Below are 17,524 nucleotides of genomic sequence, written 5' to 3' on the forward strand. Positions count from 1 at the left end.
GCAAGACTTATCAAGAATAAAAAGAAAACATACAAATAATATTAGGAATGAAAAGGGAGACATAATATAGAGATAGACACAGAGACTGTCTTGAAATATATGACACAAGAACAGAAAACCTGAATAGACCAATAACACTGAAGAACTTGAATCATTAGATAAAAGCCTACTCAACAAAAAAAGTCCTAGGCCCAGACCATTTTACAGGAGAATTTTACATGTAAATTCCACCAAGCATTCAAAATATAGCTATTTCCTTTGTCTCTATCTGTTTCCTCCAGATCCACTTTCCTCTCTGTTCTATGCTCCAGAAGGCTAACAAGTCTGGACAAGGTTTCCTTGCCTCCCAAACTCCTGTTGTGTTTGGCCAATGGGAAGCAGGAGATCAGAGGACAAGATGATAGAGAGATTGGGAGTACTTATTACCTGGCGCGTTCTGTGCTTTGCCATGGTATGGCAGTGGTTTCTTTCTCCTAGTTCTGTGGGACATCTCTCCCAGGACTACAGTTCTCATCATATTTGGTAATGGCTCCCTCCCCATGCACTTCAGAGCTAGGTGTTATATGACAGCTTCCCACTGTGGCCAGTCTCCAGGTGCTTTACCATCTACTGTTAGTTCCTTTAATCCTGCCCACACCTTTGTAAAATGTCTGTTCAATTAAATTTGATTCAATAACCTCTCTGAGTGTGCCATCTGTTTGCAGCCAGAACTCTAATGCACCTTTATACAAACTCTTCAAGAAAAAAATGAACATATACTCCTAAATGACCTTTAAAAGGCTACATTAACTTTAATAACAAGAAAAGGAGTATAAAAATGAGTGAAATTTTATAACATACGCAGAAATCCCAAGCAGAATATTAACATATTAAATTTAGCAACGTATAAAAATAGAACACATCACAACCAAGCAGAGTTTATTTAAAGAATATAAGGATAGTTTAACATTACAAAATCTATTAATATAATTCACCTCAGTAACAAATTAAAGGAGAAAGACAATATGAAAGCAAAGGAAATTTTGATAAAATAGCCATTTGTGATATTTAATTTAATAACTTGAGAATAGAAGGGAATAAAAGCTATCCACCAAAAACATACACAATACTTCCAATGCAAGAAGCACTTCCTAGGACTTCCCTGGTGGCAAAGTAGATAAGACTCTGTGCTCCCAATGCAGGGGACCCAAGTTTGATCCCTGAACAGGGAACTAGATCCCATATGCATGCCACAACTAAGAGTTCACATGCCAGAACCAAGGAGCCCATGTGCCACAACTAAGACCCAGTGTAACCAAATAAATAAATATTAAATCTTTAAAAAAAAAAAAAAAGGAAGTACTTCCTTTAACAGGAGGTAAATAAGGATGCCCATAGTTATAAAGTCAAATAAACTTTTCACCAGAGGAAACTGCCAGCAATCCTAAAGTAAGAAAGAGGAGTGATACACAGAGAATTAGAGAAGAAACAAAACAGTCATTATTTACCAACATGATTCTCCTGGATTTCCCCTATAGATGCTTCCCATTAAAACTATTAGACATGTAAGAGCCCAACAAGTCTGCTGAATATACCAGAAACCCAAAATAATTATAACAAATATTACATATACTATTTAGGGGCTTCCTAGGTGGCCCAGTGGTTAAGAATCCGCCTGCCAATGCAGGGGGCACAGGTTTGACCCCTGCTCCAGGAAGATCCCACATGCCCTGGAGCAACTAAGCCCATGTGCCACAACTACTGAGCCTGTGCTTTAGAGCCTGTGAGCCACGACTATTGAGCCCATGTGCCGCAACTGGAGCCCATGTGCCACAACTACTGAAGCCCATGCGCCTAGAGCCCGTGCTGCACAAGAGAAGCCACGGCAACGAGCCTGCGCACCACAACAAAGAGTAGCCCCCACTCACTGCAACTAGAGAAAGCCTGCGTGCAGCAATGAAGACCGAATGCAGTCAATAAATAAATAAACAAACAAACTACTTATAGCAATAACAAAAAAACTATAAGGTACCTAGGGATAGATCTAACAAAAAAAAAAAATCAAGATCTTTAGATAATTACTAAGACTTACCCAGAGACATTAAATAATAATAAGAGGTTACTTTTACTGATCACTATCTGCTGGGCAATGTTTTGAGTGATGTGGATATGCCTATAAGCTCATTTAATTGATACAATAGTACTATCTGATAGACATAATTATTATAAGCCTCACTTCACCTTAACCGCTACCCCACACTGCCTCTCCCAAAAAGGGGTTTCTTGTGTGCATTGGTGGTATAGTGATAAGCATAGCTGCCTTCCAAGAAGGGGTGTCTCATTGCAGGCACCTCCCATGCAGGTACCTCTGGCTCAGCCAAGCCAAACCCCCAGAAGACATTCTCAGGGGATACTGAGGCAGACTTGACCCAAATTACCCAGCCTCCAGCTGTCAACTGAAGATTCTCAATTGAAGGGCAAGAAGCCCCTTTTCGATCAGATGAGATACCAGCACACACCGCAGGAGCAGAGGTTGGGACTTGATCTACTTTAAATCACATAAGCATACAGAACAACTCTGAAGAAAGTAAATCTCCATACTAGGCCTAGCCATCCCTTCAGACACCATGTCACTTTAAGATCATGTGGCTTTCCCATTCCTAGCAACAGGTCAATGTAGACTCCTCAGACTTGAGATATTTCATTAAGACCTTAAGCTGCTTCGCAGAGTCAAGATCTTAATGGACTATTAACTATTTATGTCTTTCTGGTAACATTTGAAGATTCTGGCTACGGAAATGCAATATTTATTTTGCATTTTTTGCAACTCTTCTGTAAGTCAGCAATTATTTCAAAGTTTTTTAAAATGTAAGAAAATTCTATTCTTATATCCAAGTCCATTCCCATCAGGTTCACGGGTAGACCCAATTTTATAAAGATGGCAACTGATAAACTCAACATAAAACTCCAATAAATATCCTAACAATTTTTCCCCCATAGAAGTTGACAAAGCTGATTTTAAAATCTATCTGGAAGCAAAAAGCGCCAAAAATAGCTAACCAGTTTTTGTTGTTTTTATTGTTGTTGTCTGTAACACAGAGATCTGTTTATTCTGCTGTTTGCAATACAAAGACATAGGGAAATGTTATTGTTTGTGCAATATAGTAGGGGGAAAAATTTGAAACTGCCCATTTGGGTCGGTCTGCCAGATGTCCTGTCATTAAGAATAACAGCTATAAACAGAGCAGTTTCTGGTACTCTGTACTCATTTTGTTGATTCTATCCGGATTCCCTTATTTGTCCCCTAGAAAGCTTTATTTGGACAACACAGCATTGAAAGAGAATAAATAACAAGATGAAAGGATTTGCCCTTCTACACAGCAAGACAAAACTATAGTAATTAAGAAAGTATTAGCACAAGGATAGACAATTTGACCAATGGAACAGAACAAAAAAGCCCAGGAACAAATCCATGCCTGGAAGGAAACCTGATATTTTGATAGAGGTATCTTGAAACTTGATAGAGGTAGCTTTGCAAATCAGTAGGAAAAGACTTACCATTCCTCACTTGCTGCTGGGAGAGCTGGTTATTCATATGGAAGAAGGAAAATACATCCTTATCTTACTCCATTCAAACAATTTAATTCTCCATAGATTAAGGACTTAAATATGAAAGGCAAAATTTAAAAACTTTTAGAAGAAAATATAAGATAACAATCTTTATGACCTCAGGGAAAGAAAATCTTTCTTAAGACACAAAATGCACACGCCATTAGGGAAAACACTGGAATATTCAATTACATTAAAGGTAAGTTAACAGTAAGAATGCAAAGAGAATAAAGATATACCCACAAACTGGAATATACAGATGTATATCTGGAAACAAAATGACACAAAAACAAATTCATACAAACTAGTAAGAAAATGATGAAGCATCCAATATAAACATGGATAAAAGACATGAACAAGCATGATGATTAAATATACAACATTAGGATATTCACTATATGTAAATACATATTATATCAAGAATATAAATAACAAAAATCACAATGATATACCATTTCACACTCACCAGAGCTTGCCAAAAATTCAAGTATGACAATATCAAGTGTTGGCAAGAACATGAGACAAGTGAAAATGTGCTATTTGAGGAGTATAAATTGGTACAAGCACACTGGCAATCTACCGGGCAATATTTAATCAAGTGTTGAAGATATACATAGATGAGCCTATGACCCAGCTATTTCATGACTAAGGATGTACTCAAGAAAGATTCTCATTCAACTACACAAGGAAACAGCAAAACGTTCTCGAAGTAACTGAAAATAACTTTAATATCCACTGACAAGAGCATGGATTGATAAATGGTGATGTTTGTGGTATATCTGTACAATAGACTAGAGCAGCAAAAATGAACATGTTAGAGCAGCAAACTGCACAATGGATTTACAGATCTCAAATCCATTTTGAGGTATATCTTTAGATAGAGATATGAAAGGATAGAGATGTATAGAGATGTAAAGTTTATGTAAGTTAAATACTGTTTTGGATAGAAACAGGCAGTAAAAAGTATGAACACATACAGGGTGATCAACAGGAGACTCAGGGCAGTGGTTACTTTTGGGAAGGGAAGCAGAAAAAGAGGAATGAGCGAGGTCCATACAATTACATCTGTACTGTTCTATTTATACGATGTTATGGAAAAAACCCGAACGAACTTTTTGGCCAACCCAATATCAATCTGCTTGGTAGGTAAGTACGTTATCTCTTTCAAAGGCCTGAAATAGTTCATTTTTTGAAACGATTCCAAGAGACAAGAACTCCTATTCAGTCACACCACTATCTGATTTCCTAAAATGTGCAAGTGAAACCAAAATTGAAATAGCACAAACCCCTGTGACCCTTCCATCTTGCAGTTACAGGACTGAAACTTTACAGAGTTCATCTAATAAATGTGAATGGACAGGAAAAGGAAGGGTCAGGCTCCAGCTTGGATCCCGTGACAAGATATACCCTGGGGACCCTCAGGGAAAAGAGAGGAAAGTTATTCCTGCCATTTTATAAAAGTAATAATCACTTTTTTCTTAATTGTTTTGAACTCTTTAGGCAAAAGATACTTTGTAATTATGCCATCAATTAAAAATGTTGAGCCTCTACTATATAACCTAAGAGAAATCTGTCCTCTCAGAACAGAGGTTCCTGTTGCTTTTTCCTTGTTTGAAGAAGTTGGTTAAAGTCATCTCTGCAGGATGTATCTAGAATCCTAGAGGCCTGGATACCTTTAAGGCCCAGAACTCTCCCTCCCAGTTCCGTGGTTCTGCCCTTTTCTCTTAGTTATTGCTGGCTCTTAGGCATCAAATGCTGGCTTCCTTTTCCCATTTATGGAGCTCTGGAGACTTGGAACTGGTAACAGACTTTGAAGAAAAGTACAAAGCCAGGAAAACACGGAATGGAGACAGCTATGACTTTCCAAAGGAAAGTAAATCTCAAGCTGTAATAACCTTTCAGACTTTCCTCTGTCTGTAGCTTACATAAGACGTGGTTCAGACATGAGGACGCAAGAAGTACTGTAAGTCACTGAAGTTGGAAACAGTGAAAACTCAGTTTCCGGCAGGCAGAGAGGCAGGGGACAGGCATTTTGGATTTTGGTCATATAATCCTGGCTTGTTCTAAACTCTCAATATACCCAGCACGTCTTTTTCATCCTCCGACAAAGACACTGGATGAAGCATTCACTTTGGATGTCATTTTAAGGGCTTTACTAGACCTAAAGTCTTAAGAGCACAGACCCTGTACGAACCCTCTCTTTGTCAAGTAGTCCCACGGTCAGTGCCAAGCGCCATGCCACCATTTCACAATATGGAAAAAGGAGGCACACTCATGGCTCTTATATTCTCATCACTACGCCCGCAGCCATCCTTTAATCCAGAAATATAATGTTGTTCTTGTAAATGGTCTCAGGCCCTCTGACCCAAGGCCTCCGTTTCATGATCCTTTTACACTACAATAGAGTTTTAATGAACTGAGTTTGAATGCCGAAACTCCAATCTCATTGGTCACGCTACTGCGACAATTCACTGAGCACAGGCCTCCCCATTCTATTCTGCTGTCCTGCACTTTGAATTCAGGGCTTGCTGTCAGCACGGAAAGCACCAGAGTTCTGATATGGCAGCCTTTGGTTATGTTCAACAGAGGGATTTATCTTCCACAACCTACTCAAATCCCTCCCCCAAAAGCTACCAAAAATTCCCCTGGTGAGAAATGCTATTATGAGAAGGAGTGGCTGCTTTGTGACTCACACTGTTTCATTAAAAAGTTTTTTTTTTTTTTTCAAACAAATGTTCAGTAGAAGAATCCAAAGGTTTTCCAAAGCCAGAGCAAAAACAGAACAGCTCATAATACTATTTCTCAAAGGTCTACACTTCATAGGAGATTCCTATACCTCAAAATACTGGAGATGCTTAGATTCACTGTCCTTTCACACTGCATTTGGCCTCTGGGCTGAGAGGAGGTAGGAAACAGATGCATTAAACACAGCCAACATGACTGGGCTTGTCAGATATGAAGATGGAAGGCAGCTAGCTTGCAAGCCAGCCCTGGTCACAGGCCTTGGACTTACCAGAGTTCGCCAGGGCAACTGGCCGCAATGGTATGAATGTTTCAGCCATTTCCTTTGAAAAGCTGACTTAGATGGTGCTATACCTGTGAGGGCATTAAAAGTGTGTATGATCTAAACAGAACAGAAGAATATTACAGAAAGCTCATTTGAATTTATGGTAGACCAAATACTTCATTGGTTTAGGCTGGAATCACAAGGGCCCTCTCAAATCCTTGTAGGATTCCTGGGGTACTTAGGCAGGCATCAAGATGAAAGAATCCTGATAGCTTTCTCTAAGGAAAAGCACCTTGGCGGGGGGTGGGGGTGGGGTGGGGGGGTGATATTTGAGAGGGAAACAAATGAAAAGATCTCTAAAGACTGGAGAAATATGGGCAAAATGACCAAGCTGGTCGGGGTCTCAGGGTCTCAGTCTTGCATTCTCCTCCTAGTCTGTCTCAGATCACCTGGGTGACTCCAGATTTAAGTTTCTCCCACATGCTAACAAATCGACTTTGAGCTTAAAAGATACTGTACAGTACGGAGATGACTAATTTCGGAACAACTCTTTTTGAAGCATGGCTTATTTAACTACACTTTGTAGAGGGCTGGAGGTACTGCCAACAAGCAAAGTGGAGCCATGCTAGCCAAGTCTAATTCACCAAGACCAAGAGCACCACATGTGCCGAAATGTAAGGAGGGACCTCTCCAAAGGTTATCCTTCAGAGAGGAAGGTATCACCTTAACAGTCAAAGCCTGCATAAAGTCTCTCAGCACAGAACATTCTTCTAAATTCTTTACTTTGGGCAAAAAAAATACTCAACTATAACATGGACTTAATAATTATTCCAGGAGGAAATGACATTTCCATCACTAGTGTTGCCTGTGATAAACAAGGCTCTAGAAATTAAAACAGCACTAAAGTGTCAATGTCGTGGAGCTCAGAGACAAACACAAGACCAAGGAAGAAAACTCTTACATTTCCTTGTGGACGTTTTGGCTTGGGATAAATTTTGCAGAGATGGATTTAAAAAGTGGCGGATCGGGCTTCTAGAAAACAGTATTCAGTGACCAGAAAGAAAAGTGGCTCTAGGGATGACAAAGATACTGAAGTCAAAGGAATTTCTTCTTAGCAGGTACTTGACTGGAACCACAGAGAAAAGATCACCTGCGCCAGCCCAGATAGAGGACTCAGTTAAGAAGGAACAACAGTGTGAGTGAAGAGTAGAGAAGAGACCATCCGTGTAGAGCCTCATGGACAAGCACCTGAATTTGTCTGTTTATTCAACAGAGCAACTGATGGAGAAGGTAAAATCTTCCACAAGCTGCAACACTCAGGCTCTGTCCTAAAGGAGTGAGGAAGCAAAAATTCTTAGAAAGTACAAAGTAATGCTAATCACCTCATAATAAATATACATTCCCAGCACAGGTCCCAGGTACACTGGAAGCACTCAATCAATCTCAGTTGAATAAATGAATGTCTTAGCTCAACAGGTCTCCACGCACACAAAGCCTCATACTTTCAGTGAGAGAGAGAGAGAGAGAGAAAGAGAGGGAGGAAGAGAGGAAGTTAGGAAGGAAAAAGAGAGAGAGGGAGGGAGAGAGGGAAGAAAGGAAGGAAGAGGAGAGAGAGAAAAAAAGAAAGGGAAAGAGAAAAAAGAGAGAGAGAAAAAAGTGAGAGAAAGAAGAAAGAAAGAAAGAAAGAAAGAAAGAGAAAAAGAAAGAAAGAAAGAAAGAAAGAAAGAAAGAGAAAGAAAGAGAAAGAAAGAAAAAGAACGAATGAACGAAATAAAATTTTGTCCACTTTAAAGTCTGGATTCATCCTAAGATTTTGGCTTGTCTAGCTGCCTGGCTGGGGATATAAGAAAGAGGATGTAACTCAGGAAGCCCTTCTGTAGCACAAGCAGCCAACGGCAGCTGTGCCTTCAGAGAAAAATCAAGGGGAAGACAAGCACAGAAGGATAGGGGACCCTGCCACAACCACCTTCTGTTCGGAGCAACTCAGAACCAAGGCAGATTGGCTCAGGACTATCTGTAGGACAAAAATGCTTAGTACCATGTAAAAGAAAACGGTTAAAGAGTGAACAATGCTCCTGCTGGGTGGATCTACCCTCTGGGAGCAATAGAAAAGAAGATTTATATGGATTCTGCCTGGGAAATATCTGACTTGTTTAGTGACATTGAAAGTAATACTAATGAATGCATGAGCAAAGCATTCAGGGTTCTTTCTCTGTTTGGGGAGAGAAAAATTAAATCCATGGTAAGGGGTGAGCTTCAGATACAGACTGTATTCTGACTACATTTTTAGAATCATTTGTTACAAATTCAGATTCTACTGAACTCTGGGAATGGAGTCCTGTCATCTGCATTGTTAAAGAGGCCCTAGAGAATACTGGGCAGAGTCAAGTTTGAAAACCCTTTGAACCATTCACAGAAATCAGGAGAGCTCCTCTACGCATCTGCCTCCTTCGCCTTACAGATCCAGGAGTGTGCTATAAATTCTCACCATGCCTCCTCTAACTTTACGGGGAGCAGCGAATTCCTTCTTCCTCTTTACTCCCAACAGAGGAAGGCTGTACTCTCAATTCCAACAACCCCAGGGAGATTCAAGGTAAACAGTCTCATCTGTCCACAAAGTACCCCAGATGCTGCTTTAAGATTAAACTTAGTTCTTTATTTGCTTCACACTTGAGGGTTGGTCTTCAGGTTATTCACTCACACCCACAATTCACCCCTCACCCATTTAGCCTATCAAAGTCAGAACCCAACTGCTGGTTTCAAGGACAAACCTGTGTTCTTATGAGAAAATAAGATTCAGAGGTGAAAACTGCCAGGTCTGTGAGAAGACCATTCTCATACTCAAGCCTACACCCACAGTAATCACTAGGAACCATTTGATTGAGACGAGGCCATGACAAAGCTTGGAGGAGAAACAGATGGAAATTTGTACACATCCATCACTCTAAAAGACTGGGAATATGATTTAGGTTTTGAACTAACTTCAAGATTTTGGTACCACAACCTCAGTGACTCAGTCATTAAAAACATCCCTTACTTAAGGGTTAGTAAGAGCAAGACCAAGAGCCCATTTAAGTTACCACCACTTCCCTGTGACGTTTTTTCCAATTTTGGAACTGTCAAAATTGAGGTTTAGTTTTAAAATTGGGTCCGCTAAAATGTAAGTGCCCAATAAGCTTGGGTTGAATGTCACATCTGTAAAAATACAAAGCATGTTCCTTTCCCCAAAAGGAACTAGAATCGCATTTCTGGTAAAGAGTGGCTTGGCTCAGAGAGTATTCCTTGTGACCTATCTGGGGTGTGTCTCTATTTAATGGCAAAATGTACACATCCTATAAATTACACACTTTAAGAGTGAAACCACTGTTTCTTGCAACACCTTTCAAACCCCAATGAGGAAGAATTAACTGTGACCTTCAAGAAATGATCTTCTCCTCAGGGGAACTTTTTTTTTCTTTTACAGAAAATAAGCCCTCATGGTAATAGAGAACTAAAAACTCTGCTTTTTAAAAAGTCTTCCCCCAAAACCCACAAACAGTCTTCATGAAGAATAGAACTTTTGCAGGGCAGGCACCCATCATGTTATCTGGAGGCCACGGAATGCTTTTCCTTTTCCAGAAACCATGGAAAGGACCATTACATCCAGCACACCTATAGTGAGGCACAAAGAGGCTTTCTGACCCACTCTGATGGAACTGGCGACTCTCCCTAATTGTTTAAGAGTAGAGAAAATTAAGTCACTTGAGAACCCTAGAGTGGCAGCAAAATAGAACCCATGAGATATCCTGCTAGCATGTTCAAAGACTTACCAAAAAGTCACCTTCTATCAGCCCCTGTTGATGGCTTGGTGACAACAGAGAACAGTTTAGTTTTCTGCACAGGCACGTGTACACCCACACGACTAAGAAGTTGGAGGGAAACCTCAATGACCAGCCATTTTACATTAGGGCCCAGGAAACAGGCAACTTCTTCCTTCCAACGTGGTGGATCCTCTATATTTTCCCCCCACATCTAGAAATCTGTATTCTGAGATAAACAGGACTACAAAAGGATGATCAGACCTCCAGAATACCACCCAGACAACCATTAGGAGTCAACACCTTACAGCAAAACTCATTTTAATGTGGAAAAGAAGGGACTCTACTCGGATTCTATAAAGCAGCTCTTCTCAAATGGCATTCTTATTATGGTCAGCCCCCTCAATACAGGTCAGATTTCAGAAGAGAGCACTAGCTTCCATTTTGGGGAAAGAGTTCACATGATCCTAAATCTCTCTGCCCAGCAAAGTGTGAGGAGATGAAAGAAGGCAGAGAACCACAAAAGTGCCCCTGTGAGAATACCACTTCCCATTCCTATGTTACTTGGCTTTTGTAAACACCATCTCATGAGATCACAACAGTGACCCGGCAAGGTAAGCAGAACAGGTATTATCTCCATCTCACAGGTGGAGAAATGGTGACTCTGAGGCTAAATGACTCACTTGACAGGCAGTTAACTAGCAGCCCAACCAGGAGAGGAGCCTAGCCCTCTGACACGCAAGCCAGTGCAATTTTCATGATGCTACCCAGCTTCCTCGTGTTTTAGGTAGAGAGGCAGTACAGGGTGATGGCTAAGAGATCAGGTGGATTCCGATACTGGCAGACCTGCATTCCAATCCCAGCTCTGCCACCTGTTAGCTATCTGGCCTTGCGTAAGTTCCTTAACCTCCCCTGACACGTCAGTTTCCCCACCTGTAAAATGGGAATAAAAACAATTTACCTCCTAGAGTTACAGTGGTGATTAAATGAGATGATGAACATACGGCACTCAAATTCATTCACTCAACAAATATTTGTGCCCGGCACACAGAATGCAGGAGTTACAACAGTGATCAAGAGGCACAGTCTTAATCCTCAGAATGGGAGAAAATACTTGCCAACGAAGCAACGGACAAAGGATTAATCTCCAAAATATATAAGCAGCTCATGAAGCTTATTAACAAAAAAGCAAATAACCCAATCCACAAATGGGCAGAAGACCTAAATAGACAGTTCTCCAAAGAAGACATGCAGATGGCCAACAAACACATGAAAAGATGCCCAACATCACTAATCATCAGAGAAATGCAAGTCAAAACCACCATGAGGTATCACCTCACACTGGTCAGAATGGCCATCATCACAAAATCTAGAAACAATAAATGCTGGAGAGGGTGTGGAGAAAAGGGAACTCTCCTGCACTGTTGGTGGGAAGGTAAGCTGGTACAGCCACTATGGAAAACAGTTTGGAGTTTCCTTAAAAAACTAAAAATGGAACTACCATATGACCCAGTTATTCCACTACTGGGCATATACCCAGAGAAAACCACAAACCAAAACAGAAACATGTACCATAATGTTCAATGCAGCATTATTTACAATAGCCAGGACATGGAAGCAACCTAAATGTCCATCAACAGATGAATGGATAAAGATGTGGCACATATATACAATGGAATATTACTCAGCCATAAAAAGGAATGAAATTGAGCTATATGTAATGAGGTGGATAGACCTAGAGACTGTCATACAGAGTGAAGTAAGCCAGAAAGAGAAAAACAAATACCGTATGCTAATTCATACATATGGAATCTAAAAAAATGGTACTGATGAACCCAGTGACAGGGCAAGAATAAAGATGCAGATATAGAGAATGGACTTGAGGACATGGCGTTGGGGATGGGTGGCGAAGGGGAAGCTAGGACGAAGTGAGAGAGTAGCATAGACATATATGTACTACCAAATGTAAAATAGCTAACTAGTGGGAAGTTGCTGTATAACAAAGGGAGATCAACTCAATGATGGGTGATGCTTTAGAGGGCCAGGACAGGGAGGGTGGGAGGGAGTCGTGGGAGGGAGGGGATATGGGGATATTTGTCTAAATACAGCTGATTCACTTTGGTGTACCTCAAAAACTGGTACAAGAGTGTAAAGCAATTATATTCCAAAAAAGAGCCTAAAAAAAGAAAAAAGAGGCACAGTCTTGCTTTCATGGAGCTTAAAATTTAGTCAAATTAAACAAAAAGAGTAAATGGATAAATAAAGCATGTTAAGTGCTATCAAGGTAACAGTGAGTGACTGGAGAGACTGACAGGAGGGAGCCAATTTTTAAGAGTGGTCTCTAAGGAGAAATTCACGTTGAGCCCTAACGGATCATAAAAGGCTATCCATGTGCAGAATGGAAGGAAAAGCATTCCAGGCAAAGAAAACAGGGTGTGCAATGGTCACAGCCTGGGGAAGGCAAATGTGACTTCTGTGTATCCTCACAGGATTTGGGGAACAACTTTTATAGGCTGGCTGTATTTGTATTTTAAAAATAACAGGGCTTCCCTGGTGGCACAGTGGTTAGGAATCCACCTGCCAATGCACACGGGTTCAAGCCCTGGTCCGGGAAGATCGCATATGCCGTAGAGCAACTAAGCCCATGTGCCACAACTACTGAGCCCGCAAGCCACAACTACTGAAGCCTGCGTGCCTAGAGCCCGTGCTCGACAACAAGACAAGCCACCACAATAAGAAGCCTGCTCACTGCAAGGAAGAGTAGCCTCCGCTCTCCACAACTACAGAAAGCCCACGCGCGCAGCAAGGAAGATCCAAAGCAGCCAATAAATAAAAAAATAAATTTAAAAAAATAATAATAAATAAATAAAAATAACAAAGATAAGGCTCAAGAGAGGTGAGGTGTCTTGTCCAAGGTCACAGCTCCTCCAACGAGAAGCTGGGACCCCAGTATTCTACCTCCTGGCACAACATCAGCTCACTCTTTGAGGAAGCCTTGTGCTCACTGAACACCCCCACTTATTTCACTGACAACTGTTTTTTGTGCCCATGAAGAGTTCCAAAAGCACCTTGAAAACACAAGCAACGACATCACATCAACATCCAGGCATTCAGTCAACTGTGCACTGAAATCCTCACTCTTCTACTCTTAAGACACAAGAGTGAAAACTGCTGGGACCTTACCCAAGGGCTCCAAAATAAACAAATTTCTCTTCTTACAGCAACGAACAAGAGAGGAAAGGGATGTCCTGGAAGGAAGAGCCTATGGCCTGTTCCAGAAGCTGAGATAGAGCCACCATTGCAGAAGAGTGGAAATATCAAAATTCCTCTCAAATGAGCTGCACAGGAAAAACTTAAGTACTTTATTTGAATCAGGTGATCCCCTGCCCCCACCAAGAGTACTTTGAAATTTGTGAGGGTATTGAGCCCGCAGAGCAAGGTATATTCGATGTTCTGCAAAAGGACAGGACGGTCCTATAACGACTTTATTACCCAAAATATTAACAGCAGCCCCCCCCATTTAATATTAATCTCTCAAGGGATTAATATGCTCCAACTTTTCCTGTAGTCCCCGGTTCAGTGGCTCTTCCTAACCTCACTACGACTAGGTGAAAAAAAATTTAGGTTTTACAGCTGAGGTGTCAGAATTCTGAAATCCAATTGTAAGCTCCCAACTCCAGCATGGAACTTGGTGGTGGAATCAGGAATAAGATGTTTCTAGTAAGAGACAGACAAGAAGCAAAAAGGGAACTCCTTCTCCAGACAAACCTCTGTAAGATTATACTTTTGCAACACACAAAATTCTACCTGTGATTTTTGAGACCTCCTTATAGTGCTTTTCAGTTTAGAATCAGAAACTAATGACAGTTCTTTTAAAAACTTAACTACAATCATCTAAGAAATACACCCGACTCTTTCTGGACCAAATTTTATAAGAAAGATCATTAAGTTCAAGATGTCTAAAGCTGATCAAATGTCTAAAAGTGGCAAAGGTAACCATGCCTTGCATCTCATTCTGGGCAGAGCTGGATGCATGCTGGTCAGAGAAGTTTCAATGATATCTAGAGGTTTGTTCAGGGATTAAAATTCCATTCTAGCCATTAAAAGCCACTGTCGAGTGTTACCCTAAATTAGTCACTATTTCCCCCTAAAAACTATTTCACAATTATTTTAAAGAATTGAAAAAAATGTAAGACTATTTTCAGAAATAGAGATCCAAAAAGTCTACCCTATTTCACAATAGCTAGAACAGTGATCCAACATATAAATCACCCATAAAGCAATCTTTCTTCTACACAGTATCTAAATTTTCTGAAGTCTCCCAAAGGAGTAAGAATATGTTAACTTCCAACTTGCCAATTAGTAAATAGCGGCCCCACACCCCTTCTGACCAATTTTCTAGAAGCCTAACCCGGCTTCTCTGGTTAGCTAAGCAGACAGACCTGTTTTCCTCTCAAAGCTCCTGCCAGTGCATTTTCTGCCCTGCCAGTTAGAGCCTGGGAAATCCATCTCCAGCTTTTCGCTGACCTGTCACCAGAAGTTCACAAAATGAATTCATCCAGGTTCTTTGAATCCTCCCTTCCCGCTGACATGTGCCAACGACGGGGCAATAAAATGTCACCTCTTGGTTACAAAAAGATGCAGAATACCCGGAAGACCAAGCACTTAGCATGGAGGGGAAGAAGAAAGATGGAGGGATGCAAGAGTCACTGAGCCAAGGCTACTGCATGCAGCATGGGTAACCAGAGCCCTGGTCCTGCAAAGCCTCTCAGGGAGGCTCCCTGGCTGGGCCCTCCATCCAGCAGGCCACACCTGTCTATGCCAGCAGCCTGGCGGCCGCTCCATTTTAAACAATTCAAACAGATTTCCAGCGGGGTGACAAAATTGGGCACCCACCTCTCTCAGCAAAAGCAAGAGCCCTAATCCAAATGCCACTTGGCCCCAATTTTCCTTTCACACCCTTTGTTTGGGAAACACTGCTTGATTAAATTGGATCATTCTCTCTGTTACCGGTGAGGCAAGCAGAATGCAGCAATAACAGAAAGGAAACGGCGAGGCTGACTTGCTATAAGCCAGGCAAGACCTCTCTGAGGATGGGGATGCCAATGAATGAGACTTCAATAGGCATCCACAAGTGAACCAACGCCTGGAGTCCTAATACGCCTGGAGTCCTAATACGCCCGGCTCCGCAGCCTCTCACAAAGCCTCTTTTCTAGAGGGTGGCTATCCCGTATCCCATTCATCCCTTGGCTTCGGGAACCAAGGGAAAGGCAGACAGATCCAGGTCGCGCACCCCACCTCCAAATCTTCGCACGCGCGCGAAGGTGTGGGGCGCCCCTGCGCGCCCTCCCTTGCACTCCACCCTCCGAGGCCCCCACCACCCGCGGACTCACCACCGTGCGAGCTGAACCACCTGGGTGCGATGTGCAGAGGTAGAGCATCCGCCAGCGAGGCTCGGGAGCCCAGGTACAGCATCCCGTCTCTATGGTGACCGCCGCCCGTCTCCTGGTAACCATTGCCGTGGGCATAGGTGGAGTCGGACGCCGACCCTCCGCCGCTCGGCGCCCTCTCGGAGTCGCCGGTCCCCCGGGAGGCGGGGGTGTACAGGCCAAAGGGCACCCCCCCGGCCGTGCTGGGGTCCATGCCCATGCCCGCCACCGAGCTGACCGAGCGGCTGCGCAGCCCCATGGCCCCGCCGCCCGCCCGGTAGTGCCCGAAGTGGGGCGCCCCTCCCGGCGGGGGCACGGCGCTGTCATCGGTGGAGACCCCCGGGAAGGGGCCCCGGGAGCGGGCCGCCGTGCTCTGCTTGCCCCCCATGCTCGCCCGGGCCCCGATGGGGCGGGAACCTGGAGGCCGAGACCCTCCCCCACTTCTCAGCAGCCCGGGGAGGGTTGGGCGAGCATAAAGGGGGAGGAAGTCAAAAAGGAGACCGGGAGGGAAAAAGGGGGAAAAAAAGAAAAAAGAAAAACAAACAAAAAAAAAAAAACCCGCGGGCGGAAGAGGCAGGCGGGCGGGGATCCCAAACTAAGAATTTAAAACGATCCAAGCCAAACGCATGTTTCCCCTCAAGGTCCAAAGAGGCGCAGTCCTGCGCGGGCTCGGCGCGCCACAGGCCGCCCCCGGGCTCCAGAAAGCCGGGAGAGCTGCAGGGAAGGAGGGAGGGAGGCGGCAGGCGGGCGGGCGAGCGGGCGGGCGGGCGCAGGGAGGCGCCGGAGGAGGCCGCCCGCCCGACAGCAGGAGGCGGAGGAGCCCTGGGGGCGCCGGGCGCGTCCCCCGCCTCAGGACGCCGCGACCATGGACGGCGGCCCGGACCCCTCCAGGCCTCGAGCGGGCTGCGGCGCTGGGCGGCCAGGCGGAGCTCGGGAGGCCGCGGTCGCGTCGCGTCGCGCTCTCGCTCCAGCCGCCGCCGGCCCCGCCAGCCGCGCCACCCCGCTCCGCTCGGTCCCGGGCTGCGCTCGCCGGCGCTCCTCGCCGCCGTGGAGACAATGGAGGGCGGCAGAGCGCAGGCGCGGCCCGCGCCCCCTCCCCCCCCCGTCGGGTTAACCCCTTAGAGGCTCCTGCGGCGCCCGGCTGCTGGCGCCCGGCTGCTGACGCCCGGGAGGTCCCACCCACCCAGCCCGCCCCGACCTGCCTGGGACCTGAGTGGCCTGAGCCGTGGGGCGTCAGGAACAGAAGCAAGGCGTCTTTCCAAGCAAGCCCTCTTTGCCCCCGAAAGGAGCTGATAATTCAGAGGGGAACCACCTGTGGGGGAAGGGCGACGATGGTTCGAGGGGTGGGAAGGAAACGCAAGGAAGGATAAAAATTACTTTAGACGCCAGCCTGGCTCTGAGGGTCACTGGTCAAGCTCCCCTCCCGGCACAAATTTGCCCCCACAGCACCCTCTGGTGGACACGTTGTCCGTTCTATCGGAGGTGCCCCATCCTAGAACCCTTAAATCAGGAAGCTTAGCATTTAGGGGATTTTTAGTTTTTCGGGGGTAAACAGCACACTGGGGCACTTATAACTCCAGATTTTGCTGACAGTAGATCAGAACTTCCTATTTTGGGCTTAAGCAAATGGGTAGATTCCTTAGCTAAAATGTGATCTTGAAAATCGTTAGGTGCACAATAAAAAGTGAAAGGATATAGACATG

At 43.9% G+C, this 17,524-nt stretch overlaps 1 protein-coding gene across 4 annotated transcripts in view; it reads right to left on the reverse strand.

Moving 5' to 3' along the window:
* The window catches only part of ZNRF1 (zinc and ring finger 1), a 100,658-nt gene extending 83,718 nt beyond the window's left edge, over nucleotides 1–16,940 (reverse strand). Inside the window, exon 1 of one of the 4 annotated variants that reach the window (XM_057711350.1) lies at nucleotides 15,786–16,934. In XM_057711350.1, coding sequence (XP_057567333.1) covers nucleotides 15,786–16,209 — 424 coding nt within the window. In that variant the 5' untranslated portion in view covers nucleotides 16,210–16,934. Of the gene's footprint in view, nucleotides 1–15,785 lie in introns of all 4 variants that reach the window. The other 3 variants (XM_057711349.1, XM_057711351.1, XM_057711352.1) reach the window with 3 other exon arrangements.
* Between the last annotated feature and the right edge of the window lie 584 nt (nucleotides 16,941–17,524).

This window comes from Hippopotamus amphibius, chromosome 16 (genome assembly GCF_030028045.1).
Source record: "Hippopotamus amphibius kiboko isolate mHipAmp2 chromosome 16, mHipAmp2.hap2, whole genome shotgun sequence".
Lineage (NCBI taxonomy): Eukaryota > Metazoa > Chordata > Mammalia > Artiodactyla > Hippopotamidae > Hippopotamus > Hippopotamus amphibius.